This window comes from Lithobates pipiens, unplaced genomic scaffold (genome assembly GCF_037356315.1).
Source record: "Lithobates pipiens isolate NorthernLeopardFrog02 unplaced genomic scaffold, aLitPip1_a1.2 Scaffold_93, whole genome shotgun sequence".
NCBI classification, from domain to species: Eukaryota; Metazoa; Chordata; class Amphibia; order Anura; family Ranidae; genus Lithobates; species Lithobates pipiens.
Window position 1 is genome coordinate 648,349 of NW_027507916.1, and position 23,342 is coordinate 671,690.

A 23,342-nucleotide genomic window follows, 5' to 3' on the forward strand; every position below is an offset into this window, starting at 1 on the left:
CATCTATAAATACAGTGCTTTGAAAAAAGTATTCATACCCCATTGACATTCTCCACAGTTTGTTAGAACCAAAAACATACATTTATTTTATTGGGATTTTATGTGATGGACCAACACAAAGTGTCACATAATTGTGAAGTGGAAGGAAAATGATACAAATAAAAATATATATATATTTTTTTTAATGGCGTGCCCCCCCCCCCCCAATCCATACCAGACCCGAAGGGCACCCAGACAGCAATAAATACCTGGCAGAGGTTCTGACTCCTCCCTTCTCCAGCTAAAGCAAAATCTAACTTTGGGCTTTACATTGATTGTAAAGGTGAAGAGTCAATGAAATCTCTGTGTGCTGATTGGTCAGACGGGACGGGTGCACTTACCTCTCGGGTCACAGCCATGCAGACCTCGTGGATTCTGGAGCAGAGAACCTCGGGGTGCCAGGAGGCCAGGCAGCGCACACTGAGGAGCCCCTTCTCCTTCTGCTCCCTAAAGAGATCACAATTCGGGGATCATTATCAGGATTGGCCCAATATATTCCAGGGCAAGAAGCCGACATTGTTACATAGTTACAAAGATACATAGTTAGTCAGGTTGAAAAAGATGCAAGTCCATCCAGTTCAGGCCGGGTTCACACTGCTGCGGGGGGGAGATCCGGATGTGATTCGCACCGCACTGCAGTGCAAATCACATCCGATCTCCGTAGCGATGCGAGTTCAGCCATACAGATAGTATACAGATAGTATACAGATAGTATGGCTGAATTCCCATCGCTCCCGCAGCAAACTCGCACGGGACCCTTTTTTGGGTCCGCAACGGAATCGGATCGCATGGGGGTTCACACCATGCGATCCGATTCCTGTGCGAGTGTGCAGATCGCACTGCGATATGCCGACGGATCTGGGGGTGTCATTAACATATCATTGACACTCCCAGCCGTCCGCATAGGGCAGTGTGAACTGCCGGCGGGAGGCATGCGATGCGGGAAAACGCCGCAGATTCGCGGCCTTCCCGCATCGCTGTGGTGTGAACCCGGCCTCAACCACAAAAAAAAAAATAATAATAATAATAATAATAATAATGATAATATCATACAATCCCATATACCCAATTATAAACACACAGTGGATCCAGAGGAAGGAGAAAACCCCAGCAGAGCCAATGATCCAATTTGCTACAGCAGGGGAAAAAAATTCCTTCCTGATCCCCCGAGAGGCAATCGGATTTTCCCCGGATCACCTTTACCTATAAATGTCACCCCGTTATATTCTGTACACTTAGGAAATAATCCAGACCTTTCTTATAGCAATCCACTGATTGGGCCAGATCCACCTCTGCAGGGAGTCTATTCCACATTTTCACAGCTCTTACTGTGAAGAAACCTTTCCGTATTTGGAGATGAAATCTCTTTTCCTCTAGATGTAAAGAGCGCCCCCTTGTCCTCTGTGATGACTGTAAAGTGAATAACTCGACACCAAGTTCACTATATGGACCCCTTATATATTTGTACATGTTGATCATATCCCCCCTTAATCTCCTCTTATCAAGAGAGAACAAATTCACTTCCTCTAATCCAGTGATGGAGAACCTCGGCACCCCAGATGTTTTGGAACTACATTTCCCATGATGCTCATCCACTCTGCAGTGTAACGGGGCATCATGGGTAATGTAGTTCCAAAACATCTGGGGTGCCGAGGTTCGCCATCACCGCTCTAATCTCTCCTCATAGCTGAGCTCCTCCATGCCTCTTATCAGTTCGGTTGCCCTTCTCTGCACTTTCTCCAGTTCCCCGATATCCTTTTTGAGAACTGGAGCCCAAAACTGAACTGCATATTCCAGATGAGGTCTTACTAATGATTTGTACAGGGGGGGGGGCAAAATGACAGACAGCCAATCAAATGTACAATCTCTCATTATACCAATCCAGTCACTCCGGAAATTCTCCTGACATTTCCAGCTCTTCATTTTACAGCTACACTCCAGGCGTGCAAAACACACAGTGCCCCCCCTAGACATCCCGGGGTAATGACCTCCACTGGAGCAACAGCAAAGATACTCACTCTGCTCTCTCCTCCTGTCAGCGTGTTCCCTGTTAATGCACATGCACTGCAAAAAGTCCTTCCTTATCCTAATCCGCTGATTGGACCATCCGGGATCTGAGTCCGTGTCCAATGAGCAGGCAGTTTATAGAGAAGGACACACACCTGCCTGGCTGTACAACATGGCAGAGGTGTGAGAATCACAAGACTAGCATGCGGGGGGAGGTGCAGGGCAGTGCGGGGGAGGGTGCAGGGCGGTGCGGGGGGGGGGGGGGCAGTAAACTCACAGAGTCCGGTTGCAAAGAACAGAATTTGTATTAATGTAGACACCGACCACCGGGGACACTCACAGCAAGTATGTGCAGCCAATCGGAAAATCAGGTGCACCGATAGCGTCTGTCTGAGGGACGGAATGTGGGGGGTCTGAGCCCCAATGGGCAGGGCCAGATTAAGAACATTGTGGGCCTGGTGCTGAGGATTTTGGTGGGGCCTTTTATAAACAATAAATAAATAAAAATGCTAACTATTATTTTGTTATAACAAATTAAATTAAAGAGAGAGAAGGAGGATGAGAGAGAGAGAGAAAGGGGATGAAAGAGGTGTGAGGGGTAAGGGAGGGAGGATGAGAGAGAAAGGGGGGGATGAGAGAGAGAGGAGGCACATGAGGATGTGTGGGAATGACATCAGGGCAGCCTGGCCAAGGCAAGTGACGGAAGGCACAGAACCCAGAAGGAAGTCCGGGTGAAGGTGGAAGTGCCCGGGCCCCGCCGGACTGATCACAGCACAGCACTGGAGGGCTCAGTCTGACAATTTAAGTGTACCCTAATGTGCTAAAATGCTGGGCATACTTGTACATTATGGCATAACCTACCCCAGGGCCTCTAAAAAGTAGTACTGTTAGAAAAGTTTACTACTGCTTTACTATCACCGGAGCCTCTCATGGGGCCCCTACTGACCCTGTGGCCCTTGGGCAGTGCCTAAGTACATGGTTGTCAACATTTCAAAAAATTTTCAGGGATGCTTTTTTTACAAGTGCTATATTTAGAGTAGCTGACATCCCCCGTGTTCCTCTATACATCGCAATAGTAATTACAAAATAAAATAAGTACTAATAATGGGGCAGAACAAATATGAGGACTGTGAGATTTCCTTTAGTTGAACTGACAAAAGTGCCCATTCTAGAGCTGGTAACATTGAGGAACATATTGTAAGGATTAAGGTATATGTTGAAACAAAATGGTTGACCTTATGTCTTATATTTTTCTATCCTTCTCTGTAAAATCCACATTCGTCATCTTTTGTCACGTACTCATCAAGAAGAGGCCGCATCAGCCCTAAAAAGCAGTCTACGCCCAGAAGATTGTCTTATCAGCTGATAACACCCGGAGAATTGTCTTTACTTTGAAAATGTTGTTTTTTTTACATTTGCTGATGTTTGCCCTTTTCTGTCTATAAAAGATGTAATAAACAAGCCTCAGAGCCACAGTCAGTCAGAGACAGTTAGAGTTAACGACGGACTTCTGAGCAGAAATACTGAATACTTCTGTGTCTCTTTGCTCAGATAAGAACTCTAACTAACAATTGGGAAACGGTAACATAACCTGACAAATAGGTGACTTGTTGAGGTCACACCTAACATTTCTGGCGCCGCGAATAGGGACTCGCTGAAGACACTACAAGAGGCGAACGAACATAAGGACGGAACGAAATGGTCGGGCACATCAAAGAACCACAGACAAATCCTGCGCAGGTAAGAAAAGCTTTATTTTCTTATAAACTCTGTGCTTCTTAGATTTGTGCCCACCTGATCTGTCTGAATTGTTCTTCAGGTAAACACCAACCTCTGTAGTAAGCGGGTCTTGAACTTAATATTTTGGCTTATGTTACCGTTGTTTCTTGTCTGTCTACTTGTCATCTGTCTGTTGTGAATGAGATAAGCCCTGTTTGTATGGTGTGAATTGAAACATATATCATCCCAATGGGTAACGGAATGCGCCCTTAACTCGTAAGAGTACTTTGGGGGTCCGACACTTAAGTTTGATATACGCTTTTTGATTCATGAGCCTAAAAACGGGTTGAAAGTATAAGTCCTGACTGCCTCAATAAAGCAGGAATAAGAAACGAATGCTGAGAGATTCCATGGTAATGGGAAGGGATAATGTCTCCACAAAGCCCGGAGACCTAGTCATATGTGTTTGGCCACCAAAAGGGAATGCTTGTATATGTTGTAGCCGTCAGTCTGGTCATAATATTTGTCAGTTGGCTAGCATATAAGGTAATTCGATTTCAGAAATCTCATCTAGGAGAGGTTTTTAGTATTTTGGCACCCTAGGAGGAGAAGGCAACGAGACACTTAGTAAGTGATCCAAACGCCACCTAGGCAGGACTGTCAAAATGGGCCAGACACATGGTAAACCCCAGGAGGAATCTCAGAAATGTTATGCTGTTAAAGACATAATTACAATGTTGTATGGGAAGGATAAGGCACAGGGCACAAATAGGATTCTCAAGAAATTGGGGATGGATGGAGAAAATGGCTTAAGTGTAGAAGGTTGGGAAGAAATAAAGAGAGACAGACAGGGAGAGATATTGCAGAACAGATGGGTATCACAAATACAATGTTTAATTAAGGTTTCCAACAGGGCTAAAGAGGAGGGATGGGAGTATTGTCAGGAAAAAGGTGGATGGGATATGAAGGTCCGACACAAAAGTCTTCCTTCTGCTCCCGGCGATAGGGTTAATACGGGAGATACTCCACCTCCTTATAACACCACCACACCAGGTAATGAAAGACCAAAACTTTATCCTTCCTTAAGAGGAAGAGGATGGGTATGCCGAGTATGCGGTACCCAGAACACAGACTGGGCACAGGAATGTGTACATTGCGGCGCTCAAAGACCAGAGCCCGTAGCTCCAGTCCATAGTCGGACTAGGGTAATACAAGTAAATAATCCAAATGCGGGTCAAGCAGGACAGCCACCTACAGTGACCCGACAAGTCGTTCTGAGGACATGGACACCTTGGTCGGCTGACACTCTTATGGCATTAATACAGAATGCTCCTGATCCCGTAGCAAAACCTGCCGCATTCTGTAGATTCGTGACACAATTACTAGACACACATGAAGCAACTTGGCAAGATGGGGAAGATTTGTGTAGACATAAAATGACACTAACGATGTTTAATCAATTTATGAATGAAATTGCTCCACATAGACCACAAGGGGATCCAGCGGCAGATCCGCCAGGAGTACACCCCCGTCATATAGACTCTAGACCCCTGTTTATTGCTCAGTTACGAGAATTTTGCCAAGGGAAACAGCAGGAAAGGGGTTCGACAGCGCCCATAAAACAGGCCCCAGGTCAGACTGTTACAGAATTTTACCTCAACATGGAAAGCATGATGGCTGACGAAGGTCTAGATTTAGCCCTACCCGTCACCATTAGGGCTTTCAATCGACAGTTTATGGAAGGACTAGTACCCCAAATAGGTGACAAACTGAAGGCATGTACTCCCGAATGGAGAGCCATACGGGACAGAGGAACATTGTTGCAGAAAGCACAAGGCATAGAGGCTGATTTAGCAGAAACTAAACCCAGAAGGACACCGGGAGTTAACACTGTTGCCCGGGTCAATGAAGGAGGGAATTCCTCCCGTAAACCTCTTACCTGTTATTACTGCAACAAGGTGGGACATATAAAAAGAGACTGTAGGAAAAGAATAAAAGACGAACAGGAAGGAAACACGGACAGAGACACGAGGGACTACAGACAGAGGCGTACCAATGATAGGGACGATCCGACCGCATGACTTGCCCCAGTCCTAGCTGAATCAGAGAACAAAATGCTCCACATGTTGATGAAGGTGGAAGGTAAACATATTCCTTGTTTGGTTGACACAGGAGCGTCACGCAGTCTGTTGTCTGATTCAGTAGTCCCTCCACACATGACGTCCCGTGACACCATACCCATAAGTGGTTATGACGGACTCCTGACTGATGCCCCACTGACTAAACCTTAAAAGGTAAAAATAGGAGAATGGCTACCGCCTGACACTTGTGTATTGTTGCAATATGTAGATGACCTATTGTTATGTTGTCCGGATAACGATACTTGTTTAAAAGCCACTCTCTCATTGTTACAATTCCTGGCTGAAAAAGGGTGCAAGGTGAATAGAACTAAGTTACAGGTATGTCAGAAAAAGGTTGTCTTTTTGGGCCACTGTATATCCCAGGGTACTCGACATCTCACTGAAGACCGAGTCCAGGCCATAAGACAAATGAATATCCCACGCAACTTTAAGCAACTTCGTATGTTTCTGGGAATGGTATCATATTGTAGACAATGGATACCACATGCCAGTTCTCTGATGCAGCCATTATATGATTGCTTGAAAATAGTACCCTATGTACTCACAGAAGCAGGTCATGAATCTTTTAGCACCTTAAAAAGGTTACTAATTTCGGCACCTGCGATCGGGATCCCTGACTATACCAAAACATTTCATTTGTACATTGCTGAAATCACGGGACACGCAACAGGGGTGTTGACACAACAACACATCAAACAAAGGCCGGTAGCATACTTCTCGGCGGCTCTCGATCCTGTCTCTAGAGGATCACCGTCCTGTGTACGAGCAGTTGCAGCAGTGTCAATTATCATTGACAAATCCTCAGAAATTGTCTTAGACAATCCTGTAGTGGTACATACCACACATGACATACACGCCATCTTATCACAGTTCCAACCAAAACACATATCAATGGCAAGGCAGCTGCGTCTACAATGCACTTTGCTCCTACCTCCCAATGTTACCTTTCAGCGATGCACTTCTTTTAACTTAGCACAGCTTTTACCATTACAGACAGATTTGACAGGGGGGAGTAATGATGATAATGGTGTAGACACAGCACAAGATACTCAGGATTCTGACACACTTTCGTTCCAGGACATAACATCTGATGAACACGATTGTTTTCAACTTATGGAACAAGAAACCACGGGGTTCCCACATGTCACAGACATACCCATTGCAAATGCAGAACACACACTGTACATAGATGGTAGTAGATTTGCCGATGACAAAGGTAAATATCACACAGGTTATGCTGTGGTAACGGACACACAGGTAATTGAGGCAAAGTCATTACCAGCACACATGTCGGCACAAGAAGCGGAACTAACCGCTCTAGAGAAAGCCCTAGAACACTTGGAGGGACAAGAAGGGAACATTTACACTGATTCCGCATACGCCTACGGTGTTGCACATGATTATGGCCACATATGGAAAGCTAGAGGTTACCTTACAGCAGCAGGCACACCTGTTAAACATGGTGAAGGAATCAAAAGAGTCCTGAACAATCTTCAAAAGGTTATAAGAGTAGCCATCATGAAGATAGCGGCACACACGAGCGCAAAAACAACTGAGGCAAAAGGAAACGCATTTGCAGATTTAACTGCAAAGAAGGCAGCTCTAGGGGAAGTAAGCCCTGAGACCTTAGCCACGGTACAGGTGAGTATGCCCGAAACCACATGGCAGCAGCTAATGGAACTACAGGAACAAGCAGGGGCTATTGAGAAGGACCGTTGGGTTAAAGAGGGAGCTGCACCAGGCCTTGACAATGTATGGAGAGAAGGAGACAAAATATGTCTACCCGGTTCTCTATACCCAGCAATGGCAGCGGCTGTTCACTTACCCACTCATGTCAGCTCCAATTCTATGTATAGGATTGTAAGCCAAGGATGGCTAGCCCCTGGATTCAGTAGTACTGCAAGGAACTACTGTGCTGCATGCCAAATCTGTCTGATTAATAACCCAGGACAGAGAGTGAAAACCCCACGTAAACATCAGGTCCGGGCCCAATATCCCTTTCAGAGACTGCAGATTGACTACATACAAATGCCTAAGAGCGGCCCCTTTGAATTTGTTCTCGTGTGCATCTGCCTATTTTTCAGGCTGGTCCGAAAGTTATCCTGTGAAATCAGCTACGGCAAAAGCCACCGCCAAGAAACTGATTACTGAGCTGATACCTAGGTTTGGTCTCCCAGAAACAATAGAATCAGATAGGGGGACACATTTCACGGGAGAAATAATGCAAAATGTGATGGCAATGTTAGGGGTTCAACAAAGTTTTCATACTCCTTACCACCCACAGAGTTCAGGATCAGTAGAAAGAGTAAATGGTACAATCAAGCTGAAAATACAAAAAGCTATGCAAGAGTTAAACAAACCATGGCCTGAGTGCCTAGCTTTAGCTTTGTTCTCTATTAGGTACACCCCAACAGGAAAAACAGGGTTATCCCCATATGAAATACTGTTTGGAAGTGCACCTAGATTAGGTTTATATTTTCCTCAAAGTATGCAATTACAATGTGATAGTTTAACTACGTATGTAATACAGTTGCAACAGCGTCTGACTAAAATCCACAAGAGTGTGTATTCTTCTCTTCCAGACCCTAATTCTGTCACAGGTACTCATGATCTACAACCAGGAGACTATGTGTATGTAAAGAAACATACCAGAAAGACACTGGAACCAAGGTTTGAAGGTCCTTTCCAGGTGCTATTGATTACAGCAACCTCAGTGAAATTGGAAGGGAAACCTACCTGGATCCACGCTTCTCATTGTAAAAAGGAGCCAGTTGGCAAATGACAACATGTATCTTTTTATTGTTTCAGTAATCCTGGCTAATAGTTTGGTTACCTCACAGAATAAAATACACAAGGATGAAGGATTTTCTAAAAAAATGTTATTACTGAAGTTTAAATATGCTTATGCCCAGAAGTCAGGATATGAGAAATGTTGGATTTGTAGCAAATTACACCCCAGTACAGCAAGTATACCACTGATGGCAGTTCCTATAAACTATACTGACCTTGCTAACAGTAGCATTAACAATTAGAATTACATGAATTAGCAATTGAAAGTATGAGTGCAGCACTGACAGGACTCTGTGAAACTACTGAGGACTATGAGTGCTGTACTTGGATACATAACACCAGTATTGAGGTACCTGATTATTATGACATCATTGCACAACACCGTGAAGGCCCGAAATATTGGTCGCGACTGGGATCCGTTTGGTGGAACTTTTAGTTTCTCAGGGTTATTCTCTTGGGTTAAGAAGGCAGCAATGACAATTATAGTGGTGCTCTTATTCGTATTTTTCTTTTATGCATGCTTTAAGTTGTTTATGTGCTTTTGCAAGAAAGCCAAGGTAAATGATGCGGAAAAGATGGAACTTTTGTGAAGATAGGTAGATTTAGTTTCTTGACATCACCCATCTGTCAGAAAAGCCACTCTTCCTGAATTTTAGATGTTGGTACTGTCCAGGGGGATGGGTGTATACCCCTCTGACAACTCGCGGTCAGGGAGAGTACTCTGGATATAGGCTGACTAGAACTTGTTCAGGTGGACCCAGGGCAAGAGGGAGGGGTGATGTCAAAGGGGGAAATGTAAGGATTAAGGTATATGTTGAAACAAAATGGTTGACCTTATGTCTTATATTTTTCTATCCTTCTCTGTAAAATCCACATTCGTCATCTTTTGTCACGTACTCATCAAGAAGAGGCCGCATCAGCCCTAAAAAGCAGTCTACGCCCAGAAGATTGTCTTATCAGCTGATAACACCCGGAGAATTGTCTTTACTTTGAAAATGTTGTTTTTTTTACATTTGCTGATGTTTGCCCTTTTCTGTCTATAAAAGATGTAATAAACAAGCCTCAGAGCCACAGTCAGTCAGAGACAGTTAGAGTTAACGACGGACTTCTGAGCAGAAATACTGAATACTTCTGTGTCTCTTTGCTCAGATAAGAACTCTAACTAACAATTGGGAAACGGTAACATAACCTGACAAATAGGTGACTTGTTGAGGTCACACCTAACAATATAATTTTAACATATAATTTTAAAGAACAGTTTTTGTGGGTAAGAGGCATAGGGGAGGAGTGTGGATGGTATAAAAGTGGGAAGTATGTGCAGGTGAGGGAGAGGAATGTGGAGGGTCTAACAGTGGGCCCTATGTACATGAGAGGAGTGCAGAGGGTATGGCAGAAGGCACTATGTACAGGAGAGGAGTGTGAAGGGTAAGACAGTGGGCAGTATGCACAGCAGAGGAGTGTAGAGGGTATGACATTGGGCACTATATAGAAGACTTCTCTATATAGAGAAGAGTGTGGAGGGTATGACAGTGGGCACTATATACAGGAGAGTAGGACAGTAAGCAGTAATTACAGGAGAGGAGTGTGGAGGGAGGGTATGAAGGTGGGCACTATGTATAGGAGAGGAGTATGGAGGGTATGACAGTTAGTAGTATGTACAGGAGTGGAGGGTATGACAGTGGGCACTATGTATATGAGGAGTATGGAGGGTATGATAGTGAGTAGTATGTACAGGAGAGGAGTGTGGAGGGTATGACAGTGGGCACTATGTATAGGAGAGAAGTGTTGGAGGTATGGCAGTGGGCACTATGTATAGGAGAGGAGTGTGGAGGGTATGACAGTGAGTAGTATGTACAGGAGAGGAGTATGGAGGGTATAGCAGTGGGCACTATGTATAGGAGAGGAGTATGGAGGGTATGGAGGTGGGCACTATGTAAAGGAGAGGAGTATGGAGGGTATGGCGGTGGGCACTGTATACAGTGGTGTGAAAAAGTGTTTGCCCCCTTCCTCATTTCCTGTTCCTTTGCATGTTTGTCACACTTAAGTGTTTCGGAACATCAAACCAATTTAAACAATAGTCAAGGACAACACAAGTAAACACAAAATGCAATTTGTAAATGAAGGTGTTTATTATTAAAGGTGAAAAAAAATCCAAACCATCATGGCCCTGTGTGAAAAAGTGATTGCCCCCTAAACCTAATAACTGGTTGGGCCACCCTTAGCAGCAACAACTGCAACCAAGCGTTTGCGATAACGTGCAATGAGGCTTTTACAGCGTCCTGGAGGAATTTTGGCCCACTCATCTTTGCAGAATTGTCCTAATTCAGTTACATTAGAGGGTTTTGGAGCATGAACGGCCTTTTTAAGGTCATACCACAACATCTCAATAGGATTCAGGTCAGGACTTTGGCTAGGCCACTCCAAAGTCTTCATTTTGTTTTTCTTCAGCCATTCGGTGGTGGACTTGCTGGTGTGTTTAGGATCATTGTCCTGCTGCAGAACCCAAGTTGGTTTCAGCTTGAGTACACGAACAGATGGTCGGACATTCTCCTTCAGGATCTCTTGGTAGACAGCAGAATTCATAGTTCCTTTTATCACGGCAAGTCTTCCAGGTCCTGAAGCAGCAAAACAGCCCCAGACCATCACACTACCACCACCATATTTTACTGTTGGTATAATGTTCTTTTTATGAAATGCAGTGTTCCTTCTACGCCAGATATACTTGGACACACACCTTCCAAAGAGTTCCACTTTTGTCTCATCGCTCCACAGAATGTTGTCCCAAAAGTCTTGGGGATCATCAAGATGTGTTGTGGAGAAATTGAGACGAGCTTTGATGTTCTTTTTGCTCAGCAGTGGTTTTCTCCTTGGAACTCTGCCATGCAGGCCATTTTTGCCCAGTCTTTTCCTGATGGTGGAGGCATGAACGCTGACCTTAACTGAGGCAAGTGAGGCCTGCAGTTCCTTGGACGTTGTTGTGGGGTCTTTTGTGACCTCTTGGATGAGTCGTCGCTGCGCTCTTGGGGTAATTTTTGGCGGCCGGCCACTCCTGGGAAGGTTCACCACTGTTCCATGTCTTCGCCATTTGTGGATAATGACTCTCACTGTGGTTCGCTGGATTCCCAAAGCTTTGGAAATGGCTTTATAACCCTTTCCAGACTGATAGATCTCAATTACTTTCTCTCTCAATTGTTCCTGAATTTCTTTGGGTCTCGGCATGATGTGTAGCTTTTAGGCCCGGTTCACACCGCTGCGGGGGGAGATCCGGATGTGATTCGCACAGCAAATCACATCTGATCTCCGTAGCGCTGCGAGTTCAGCCATACAGATAGTATGGCTGAACTCGCAGCGCTCCCGCAGCGAACTCGCACGGGACCCTTTTTTGGGTCCGCAACAGAATCGGATCGCATGGGGGTTCACACCATGCGATCCGATTCCTGTGCGAGTCGGCAGATCGCACTGCGATATGCCGACGGATCTGGGGGTGTCATTAACATAACATTGACACCCCCAGCCGTCCGCATAGGGCAGTGTGAACTGCCGGCGGGAGGTGAGCGATGCGGGAAAATGCCGCGGATTCGCAGCGTTCCCGCATCGCTATAGTGTGAACCCGGCCTTAAGGATCTTCTGGTGGACCTTACTGTGTCAAGCAGCTCCTATTTAAGTGATGCCTTGATTGTGAACAGGTGTGGCAATAATCAGGCCTGGGTGTGGCTAGAGAAATTGAACTCAGGTGTGGACAACCACAGTTATAGTATGTTTTAACAAGGGGGGCAATCACTTTTTCACACAGGGCCATGATGGTTTGGATTTTTTTTCACACAGGGCCATGATGGTTTGGATTTTTTTTCACACAGGGCCATGATGGTTTGGATTTTTTTTCACCTTTAATAATAAACACCTTCATTTACAAATTGCATTTTGTGTTTACTTGTGTTGTCCTTGACTATTGTTTAAATTGGTTTGATGTTCCGAAACACTTAAGTGTGACAAACATGCAAAGGAACAGGAAATGAGGAAGGGGGCAAACACTTTTTCACACCACTGTAGGTGAGGAGTATGAAGGGTATGACAGCGGGCACTATGTACAGGTGAGGAGTGTGTAGGATATGACAGCGGGCGTTATGTATAGGAGAGAAGTGTGGAGAGTATGACAGTGAGCTGTATGTACAGGAGAGAAGTGTGGAGAGTATGACAGTGGGCACTATGTATAGGAGAGAAGTGTGGAGAGTATGACAGTGGGCACTATGTATAGGAGAGAAGTGTGGAGAGTATGACAGTGAGCTGTATGTACAGGAGAGAAGTGTGGAGAGTATGACAGTGGGCACTATGTATAGGACAGAAGTGTGGAGAGTATGACAGTGGGCACTATGTATAGGAGAGAAGTGTGGAGAGTATGACAGTGGGCACTATGTATAGGAGAGAAGTGTGGAGAGTATGACAGTGGGCACTATGTATAGGAGAGAAGTGTGGAGAGTATGACAGTGGGCACTATGTATAGGAGAGAAGTGTGGAGAGTATGACAGTGGGCACTATGTATAGGAGAGGAGTGTGGAGAGTATGACAGTGGGCACTATGTATAGGAGAGAAGTGTGGAGAGTATGACAGTGGGCACTATGTATAGGAGAGGAGGATGAAGTAATCTGGGAAGGAAAAATGTAAAGGTTTGTGGAAGGATGATTAGGGACTGCGTAGTGGTTAAGCGGGCCATACATGGATTGAAATTACACCAATTAAGCAGAGACCAGCCATAGTCGATCTATGTACGGGCTAGCTGGTTTTACACAAGTCAACCTATTAAACGACCTGAGTACAACCAGCCTGTCAGGTTTTCCCCAAAACAATCAGTGCTGCCAGCTATAGTTAGCAACACTAATCATTGTATTCACTGGCAGAACACAATAACACTGCGGTAGAGATTGTCCCATTCACAGGTCAGCGGGTGAGAGGGTGTGTGGGGACAGGCTGGGGAGAGATACTAGTCAGTCCCTGGGTAGGCACTGGTTAGTATCAGAGCCAGATACACACAGGTTACATACGCCAAGATCATTAGAGCGAGAGCAATAATTCTAGCACTAGACCTCCTCTGTAACTCTAAACATGTAACCTGTAAAAAAATGTAAAGCATCGCTTAATACACAACAAAAAATCGTGATAACTTTAGTGGGTTTTTTTTATGAATGAAACATAAAAAGTTGCAAATACCACCATTTTATTCCATAGGGTCTCTGCTAAAACAATATATAATGCTTGAGGGTTCTGAGTAATTTTCTAGCATAAAAAAATGATGATTTTTACATGTAGGAGAGAAGTCTCAGAATGGGCCTGGTTGCCAAGGGGTTAATTATCATAAGTAATATACAAATAATTATTATAAGCTCTGTGAGTTCATCCTCTCCGTCTGCTGCAGAGTGTTCCAGCTTGTATTTATACTGCCGCTCTGTATGCAGCTTCTGACAGGCTGCGCAAGGAGCCCTGTATTTTAACCAGTGCTGGAGTGGGTCTTTAGCTACCTACCCCCCGAATATGATCGCCGAGCTACAATCCTCGAAGTCAATCTTCTTTTCTTTTTTTTTTTTTTGGGCAAATGGGCCTATCTTGAGAAAGGGGCCTGGAGCTGCAGCTCCAATAGCCCCTATGTTAATCCGGCCCTGCCAATGGGGAGGTCTCCACAGGGGTTTGGGGGTCTCTATCCTTTCCCTCTAGAACCTCTCTCTGGCACTATTTTTTTTTTCTAATCAAGTAATTTTTTTTTATTTCGTTTTCATATTTACAACAAAAAGCAAAACTTCAAAACACACAAATCATTTGCACAAAACAACCCGACAACAAAACGATTCCCTGTCCATGTCAGATGGGTGACCTGTCCCTACGCTACCCACACGGGAAATGCGTGCCAAGCCTGAGAGCCAGGGCTAGAAATAGGCTCTGACTGACCCAAGATGGCTGCTAGAGTCACATGATGGGGCAGCAGCATCCAATCGGCTAGCTTTCCCAGTGACCCAGGAAACCATAGAAGAACCATGTTCCTCTTGACTTTCTCTCCCCTGCAATGCCTCTGCGGTTGAGCGCCACCTGCAGTGAAGAAAGTAGACTGCAGGCTGAACAGAATTACAAATATTGGATGGCAAATCATTTTTGCTGCTTCTAATTGTGAGGCTTAGAGGACTCAGTCTGAGACAGGAAGTGCCGTTCCTGGCGGGATCTCCAGGTGGGAATCTTTGAAAATGGATTCGCAAAACAATCTTTAGTTAAGAGAACTTTATACAGCAAGACGAAGAGAAAAACACAGCAAAGGGCAGATCTCCGCTCTCTATTCACAGCTGGAAATATGTAATATATTGATATACATCCATCACCTATTATATATTATTATTACTTCTATTCCTTGTTATATATATTGATACTTCTATCAGATATTATTTATTGTTTTTCTTTTTTTTTCTAAAGAGAAATTATTTATTGTTACTTCTATTTTATATTATATATTGTAACTTCCATCCCATATTATATACAGTATTGTTACTTCTATTCCTTATTATATATTGGTACTTCTATCAGATATTATTTATTGTTATTTCTATTATATATTGATAATTCCATCACATATTATATATTATTACATATATTCCAAATAATATATTGTTACTTAAATTAGGTATTATTTATTGTTTCTTCTATTATATATTATACTGTATATTGTTACTTCAATCCCATATATATTACATACAGTATTGTTTATTCTATCCCTTATTATATTATATTGATACTTCTATCAGATATTATTTTTTTTTATTTTTTTTTAAAGAGATATTTATTGTTACTTCTATTTTGTATTATATATTTTTACTTCCATCCCATATTATATACAGTATTGTTACTCCTATTCCTTATTATATATTGGTACTTCTATCAGATATTATTTATTGTTATTTCTATTATATATTGATAATTCCATCACATATTATATATTATTACATATATTCCAAATAATATATTGTTACTTAAATTAGGTATTATTTATTGTTTCTTCTATTATATATTATACTGTATATTGTTACTTCAATCCCATATATATTACATACAGTATTGTTTATTCTATCCCTTATTATATTATATTGATACTTCTATCAGATATTATTTTTTTTTATTTTTTTTTAAAGAGATATTTATTGTTACTTCTATTTTGTATTATATATTTTTACTTCTATCCCATATTATATACAGTATTGTTACTTTTATTCCTTATTATATATATTAATACTTCTATCAGATATTATTTATTGTTATTTCTATTATATATTGATAAATCCATCACATATTATATATTATTACATATATTCCAAATAATATATTGTTACTTAAATTAGGTATTATTTATTGTTTCTTCTATTATATATTATACTGTATATTGTTACTTCAATCCCATATATATTACATACAGTATTGTTTATTCTATCCCTTATTATATTATATTGATACTTCTATCAGATATTATTTTTTTTATTTTTTTTTAAAGAGATATTTATTGTTACTTCTATTTTGTATTATATATTTTTACTTCCATCCCATATTATATACAGTATTGTTACTCCTATTCCTTATTATATATTGGTACTTCTATCAGATATTATTTATTGTTATTTCTATTATATATTGATAATTCCATCACATATTATATATTATTACATATATTCCAAATAATATATTGTTACTTAAATTAGGTATTATTTATTGTTTCTTCTATTATATATTATACTGTATATTGTTACTTCAATCCCATATATATTACATACAGTATTGTTTATTCTATCCCTTATTATATTATATTGATACTTCTATCAGATATTATTTTTTTTTATTTTTTTTTAAAGAGATATTTATTGTTACTTCTATTTTGTATTATATATTTTTACTTCTATCCCATATTATATACAGTATTGTTACTTTTATTCCTTATTATATATATTAATACTTCTATCAGATATTATTTATTGTTATTTCTATTATATATTGATAATTCCATCACATATTATATATTATCACATATATTCCAAATTATATATTGTTACTTCAATTGGGTATTATTTATTGTTTTTTATATTATATATTATACTGTATATTGTTACTTTTATCACATTATATATTGATACTTTCATACCATATTATATATGGTTACTCCTATTCTGTGTCATATATTATTTCTTCCATCACATTATATATTATTACTTCCATTTCATAATATTTATTGTTACTTCCATTCTATATTAATGTAACCCGATAATCATTATTACTTATTATTCAGTAATTGTATTATTTTAGAATATTTTATATATTTTTTTATTTTTAATATTTTATTTGGAAAAAATATTTTTATTTTATAATAATTGTGATATTTGAAATGCAGGTACCTTCCCAGGATTTTGTACTAGGGGTGCACTGATATTTTTTTTTTATTGGTGAGTACTGATACTTTTGGTCAAATACTCTCCGATACTGAGTACTGATACTTTGCAGTGCGATTTGCATCCATACAAATGAATGGGCGCGAATTGCACTGCAAAAAAAAAAAAAATCGCATGCGATTTGAACAGGAATGTGGTGCGATTCCACATGCGGCTTCCCCCATCGCTCCTGTGTGTGATCCCAGGCTTGTCACAGTGATTTCAGCCCGGGTTCCCACAGGAGCAGCGCGGGAAACCGCATGTGATGAGATGCATGAAATTCATTGCAGTGAAATTTGCACCCATTCATTTTAAATGGATGCAAATCGCACCACAAAGTATCCGTTTCTAAATCAGGAGCATTTTCAGGAGTACTCGTGAAAATACTCATCCCTGCTCTGTACAGCAGAACTCAGAGATGGGGGTGCAAATACAGCTGAAGGTGCCAATCAGCACATGGGGCATGGTGATTGCAGGAGAGAGCAGAGTGATGAGCTCATCAGTGTGCTGCTTCTCCTTTACTGTCCAATCACCGGATGGGGGTGGGGAGGTGACCTACTTATGCAGTAAAGAAAAGTCGGGTCACCAGACAGGGCTGTGCTGAGTGGCAGAGCAGTGTAAACCTCAGGGCTGGATGGATCCAGTTCTCTTCTATGTATTTTCTGTGTGTTTAGCAGTGTGATTGGAGTTCATCTGATGTAGGAGTCAGAGATCTCTGTGCGTTGGGATATGGCGGTCGGCACAAATCAGGAGGCGTCTTACCAGTCCTTGTGGTTCAGCCACTTCAGAGCCTCTATCATGCCTTGTTCTGGGTGGGACATTGGACCGGAGCTGGGCCCGCTGTCCTGAGAGTCTGTATCCCACTCCGAGAGGTCCACCAAGGAGGCCGGCAGGGAAAACGCTGCGACAGAAAACAACAGAAACACCTCAATAAACGCGTTCAGTGCAATCATCTCTTATGAATCAGCCGGCCTGAAATGTTGATCGGCCACAGTGGCGCATGACGCAGTACAGATTAGCACCATGCATCACAGAGCAGCACCACGCGGTACAGTACCATGCAGCGCCATACAGTACAGTGCAGCAACATGCAGTACAGCACCATGCGGTACAGTACCATGCAGCGCCATACAGTACAGTGCAGCAACATGCAGTACAGTGCAGCACCATACAGTACAGTGCAGCAACATGCAGTACAGCACCATGCAGTACAGCACCATGCAGCGCCATACAGTACAGTGCAGCAACATGCAGTACAGCACCATGCAGTACAGTACCATGCAGCGCCATACAGTACAGTGCAGCAACATGCAGTACAGTGCAGCACCATACAGTACAGTGCAGCACAATACAGTACAGAATAGCACCCTGCAATACAGCGCAGCATCATACAGTACAGAATAGCACCATGCAGTACAGAATAGCACCCTGCATACAGCACAGCACCATACAGTACAGTGCAGCACCATACAGTACAGCGCAGCACCATACAGTACAGAATAGCACCATACAGTACAGAATAGCACCCTGCAATACAGCGCAGCACCATGCAGTACAGAATAGCACCCTGCATACAGCACAGCACCATACAGTACAGCACAGCACCATACAGTACAGCGCAGCACCATACAGTACAGCGCAGCACCATACAGTACAGAATAGCACCATACAGTACAGAATAGCACCCTGCAATACAGCGCAGCACCATGCAGTACAGAATAGCACCCTGCATACAGCACAGCACCATACAGTACAGCACAGCACCATACAGTACAGCGCAGCACCATACAGTACAGCGCAGCACCATACAGTACAGAATAGCACCCTGCAATACAGCACAGCACCATACAGTACAGAGCAGCACCATACAGTACAGAGCAGCACCATACAGTACAGCGCAGCACCATACAGTACAGTGCAGCAACATGCAGTACAGCACCATGCAGTACAGCACCATGCAGCACGATACAGTACAGCGCAGCAACATGCAGTACAGCGCAGCACAATACAGTACAGCGCAGCACAATACAGTACAGAATAGCACCCTGCAATACAGCGCAGCATCATACAGTACAGAGCAGCACCATACAGTACAGAATAGCACCATGCAGTACAGAATAGCACCCTGCATACAGCACAGCACCATACAGTACAGTGCAGCACCATACAGTACAGCGCAGCACCATACAGTACAGAATAGCACCATACAGTACAGAATAGCACCCTGCAATACAGCGCAGCACCATGCAGTACAGAATAGCACCCTGCATACAGCACAGCACCATACAGTACAGCACAGCACCATACAGTACAGCGCAGCACCATACAGTACAGCGCAGCACCATACAGTACAGAATAGCACCATACAGTACAGAATAGCACCCTGCAATACAGCGCAGCACCATGCAGTACAGAATAGCACCCTGCATACAGCACAGCACCATACAGTACAGCACAGCACCATACAGTACAGCGCAGCACCATACAGTACAGCGCAGCACCATACAGTACAGAATAGCACCCTGCAATACAGCACAGCACCATACAGTACAGAGCAGCACCATACAGTACAGAGCAGCACCATACAGTACAGCGCAGCACCATACAGTACAGTGCAGCAACATGCAGTACAGCGCAGCACAATACAGTACAGCGCAGCACAATACAGTACAGCGCAGCACAATGCAGTTCAGAATAGCACCCTGCAATACAGCGCAGCATCATACAGTACAGAGCAGCACCATACAGTACAGAATAGCACCATGCAGTACAGAATAGCACCCTGTATACAGCACAGCACCATACAGTACAGCACAGCACCATACAGTACAGCGCAGCACCATACAGTACAGCGCAGCACCATACAGTACAGAATAGCACCATACAGTACAGAATAGCACCCTGCAATACAGCGCAGCACCATACAGTACAGAGCAGCACCCTGCAGTACAGAGCAGCACCCTGCAGTACAGAATAGCACCCTGCAGTACAGAATAGCACCCTGCAATACAGCGCAGCACCATACAGTACAGAGCAGCACCATACAGTATAGAGCAGCACCATACAGTACAGAATAGCACCATACAGTACAGAATAGCACCCTGCAATACAGCGCAGCACCATACAGTACAGCACAGCACCATACAGTATAGAGCAGCACCATACAGTACAGAATAGCACCATGCAGTACAGATTAGCACCATGCAGTACAGAATAGCACCATACAGTACAGAATAGCACCCTGCAATACAGCGCAGCACCATACAGTACAGAGCAGCACCATACAGTACAGTGCAGCACCATACAGTACAGTGCAGCACCAGACAGTATAGAGCAGCACCATACAGTACAGAATAGCACCATGCAGTACGGAATAGCACCATGCAGTACAGCGCAGCACCATACAGTACAGCGCAGCACCATACAGTATAGAGCAGAACCATGCGATACAGAGCAACATGATGTGATACAGAGCAGCACCATACAGTACAAAGCAGCACCATGCGGTACAGAGCAGCACCATGCGGTACAGAGCAGCACCATGCGGTACCTTACCATGTGGTACCATGCAGCACCATACAGTACAGTGCAGCAACATGCAGTACAGCGCAGCACCATACAGTACAGTGCAGCAACATGCAGTACCATGCAGTACAGCGCAGCACCATACAGTACAGTGCAGCAACATGCAGTACAGCGCAGCACCGTGCAGTACAGCGCAGCACCGTACAGTACAGCGCAGCACCGTGCAGTACAGCGCAGCACCGTGCAGTACAGCGCAGCACCGTGCAGTACAGCGCAGCACCGTGCAGTACAGCGCAGCACCGTACAGTACAGATTAGCACCTATCCCTGCCTGGACTGGAGGGGACGCCTGGGCCCTCTGACCACACCGGAACCTCAGAGCCTCATGCCCCGGGGCTAAACGCACAGCGTGATGGAGCCTCAGTCTCAATGTCCATGGGAAGTTACCGGAAGAATGGCGGAAGTCGCTCACGGTAGGTTCCGGGTTGATGGTCGGGATGCTGGGCAGGGATGGTCGACTGACCCATTTGTTGAGGCTCATGTTGGTCTTGTTGGCCATGTTGGTCCCTCCTCTTCTCTTCTCCGCACTGATGGGGACGGTGTTCAGTCCGCTCAGGGTGAAAGAGGTCACTGACACGGAATCTGGAATACACCAATCAGAGACTTACCATACAAAGTCTCCAGACCTTCGTATCTCCACCACACTTGGTGTCATTTTATCTGGAAATCCTTAAAAAATCTGTTCCCCTCCAACATCCCCTCCCCCTGATATGTGCCTGCTGTCCCACGTACAGGTATGAGGAAGTCTCCGGTTCTCTTTGTATTGCTTCCTCTATGTGACCATCCCTGGTAAGCCTGTCAGTCCCTCTGCTTTCCTTTCTTAAACTGACCACACTTGGCATAGAAGCACATTGTTCCTAGTGTGGTCAGTTTGGTGGCTGTGCTGGGAGAACAGCCTACCTGTCTTCCAGTGGTCAGACTTGTGCTGATACGCCCCCCTCCACAACTGCTCACTGGGAGGATCAGTTTCCTGTGGCACGTCCCCATGCAGGCAAGCAAAAGAAAAAAAGATGGGGGTGGGTATCTTGATTGATCGAACTTTCACCCTATTTAGCCCTGCCCACTCCCAACAAGACACGCCCACATCTTTGCTGCGACAACCTTCACTGTCTGCTTACATGTCCCTCTATCTCATCTTGGACAGTATGCTTACATGTCCCTCTATCTCACAGTAGCAGGGAGGTTGGAGCATTGGGTAATAGAGGTGGTATTAGTAGTAGGGGTAATAAAAGTAGTAGCAGTAGTAGGGATAACAGATGTAGTAGGGGTAGTAGTAGTAGTAATAGTAGTAGTAGTAGTAGGGGTAATAGAAGAAATAGTAATAGAAGTAGTAGTAGGGGTAATAGTAGTAGTAGTAGTAGGGGTAATAGAAGTAGTAGTAGTAGAGGTAATAGAAGTAATAGGGGTAACAGAAGTAGTAGGGGTATTAGTAGTAGTAGGGGTAATATAAGTATTAGGATACACAGGATCACAGTGGCAGGGTGGTGGCCCCGGATCACAGTGGCAGGGTGGTGGCGCTGCATCACAGTGGCAGGGTGGTGGCGCTGGATCACAGTGGCAGGGTGGTGGCGCTGGATCACAGTGGCAGGGTGGTGGCGCTGGATCACAGTGGCAGGGTGGTGGCGCTGGATCACAGTGGCAGGGTGGTGGCGCTGGATCACAGTGGCAGGGTGGTGGCGCTGGATCACAGTGGCAGGGTGGTGGCGCTGGATCACAGTGGCAGGGAGGTGGCGCTGGATCACAGTGGCAGGGTGGTGGCGCTGGATCACAGTGGCAGGGTGGTGGCGCTGGATCACAGTGGCAGGGTGGTGGCCCAGGATCACAGTGGCAGGGTGGTGGCCCAGGATCACAGTGGCAGGGTGGTGGCCCAGGATCACAGTGGCAGGGTGGTGGCCCAGGATCACAGTGGCAGGGTGGTGGCCCAGGATCACAGTGGCAGGGTGGTGGCACAGGATGACAGTGGCAGGGTGGTGGCACAGGATAACAGTGGCAGGGTGGTGGCGCAGGATCACAGTGGCTGGGTGGTGGCGCAGGATCACAGTGGCTGGGTGGTGGCACAGGATCACAGTGGCAGGGTGGTGGCGCAGGATCACAGTGGCAGGGTGGTGGCACAGGATCACAGTGGCTGGGTGGAGGCCCAGGATCACAGTGGCAGGGTGGTGGCCCAGGATCACAGTGGCAGGGTGGTGGCGCAGGATCACAGTGGCAGGGTGGTGGCGCAGGATTACAGTGGCAGGGTGGTGGCTCAGGATCACAGTGGCAGGGTGGTGGCACAGGATCACAGTGGCAGGGTGGTGGCACAGGATCACAGTGGCAGGGTGGTGGCACAGGATAACAGTGGCTGGGTGGTGGCGCAGGATCACAGTGGCTGGGTGGTGGCGCAGGATCACAGTGGCTGGGTGGTGGCACAGGATCACAGTGGCAGGGTGGTGGCGCAGGATCACAGTGGCAGGGTGGTGGCACAGGATCACAGTGGCTGGGTGGAGGCCCAGGATCACAGTGGCAGGGTGGTGGCCCAGGATCACAGTGGCAGGGTGGTGGCGCAGGATCACAGTGGCAGGGTGGTGGCGCAGGATTACAGTGGCAGGGTGGTGGCTCAGGATCACAGTGGCAGGGTG

The 23,342-nt window shown here is 44.6% G+C and overlaps 1 protein-coding gene across 1 annotated transcript in view; it reads right to left on the minus strand.

The window, feature by feature from the left end:
• Positions 1-23,342, minus strand: part of LOC143973705 (TOG array regulator of axonemal microtubules protein 2-like) — a 72,124-nt gene that overhangs the window by 17,293 nt on the left and 31,489 nt on the right. Inside the window, exons 11-13 of the mRNA XM_077474556.1 lie at positions 21,112-21,306; positions 17,903-18,041; positions 381-486 (exon numbers count right to left, since the gene is read on the minus strand). Of these exons, the coding sequence (XP_077330682.1) occupies positions 381-486; positions 17,903-18,041; positions 21,112-21,306 (440 nt within the window). The remainder of the gene's footprint in view (positions 1-380; positions 487-17,902; positions 18,042-21,111; positions 21,307-23,342) is intronic.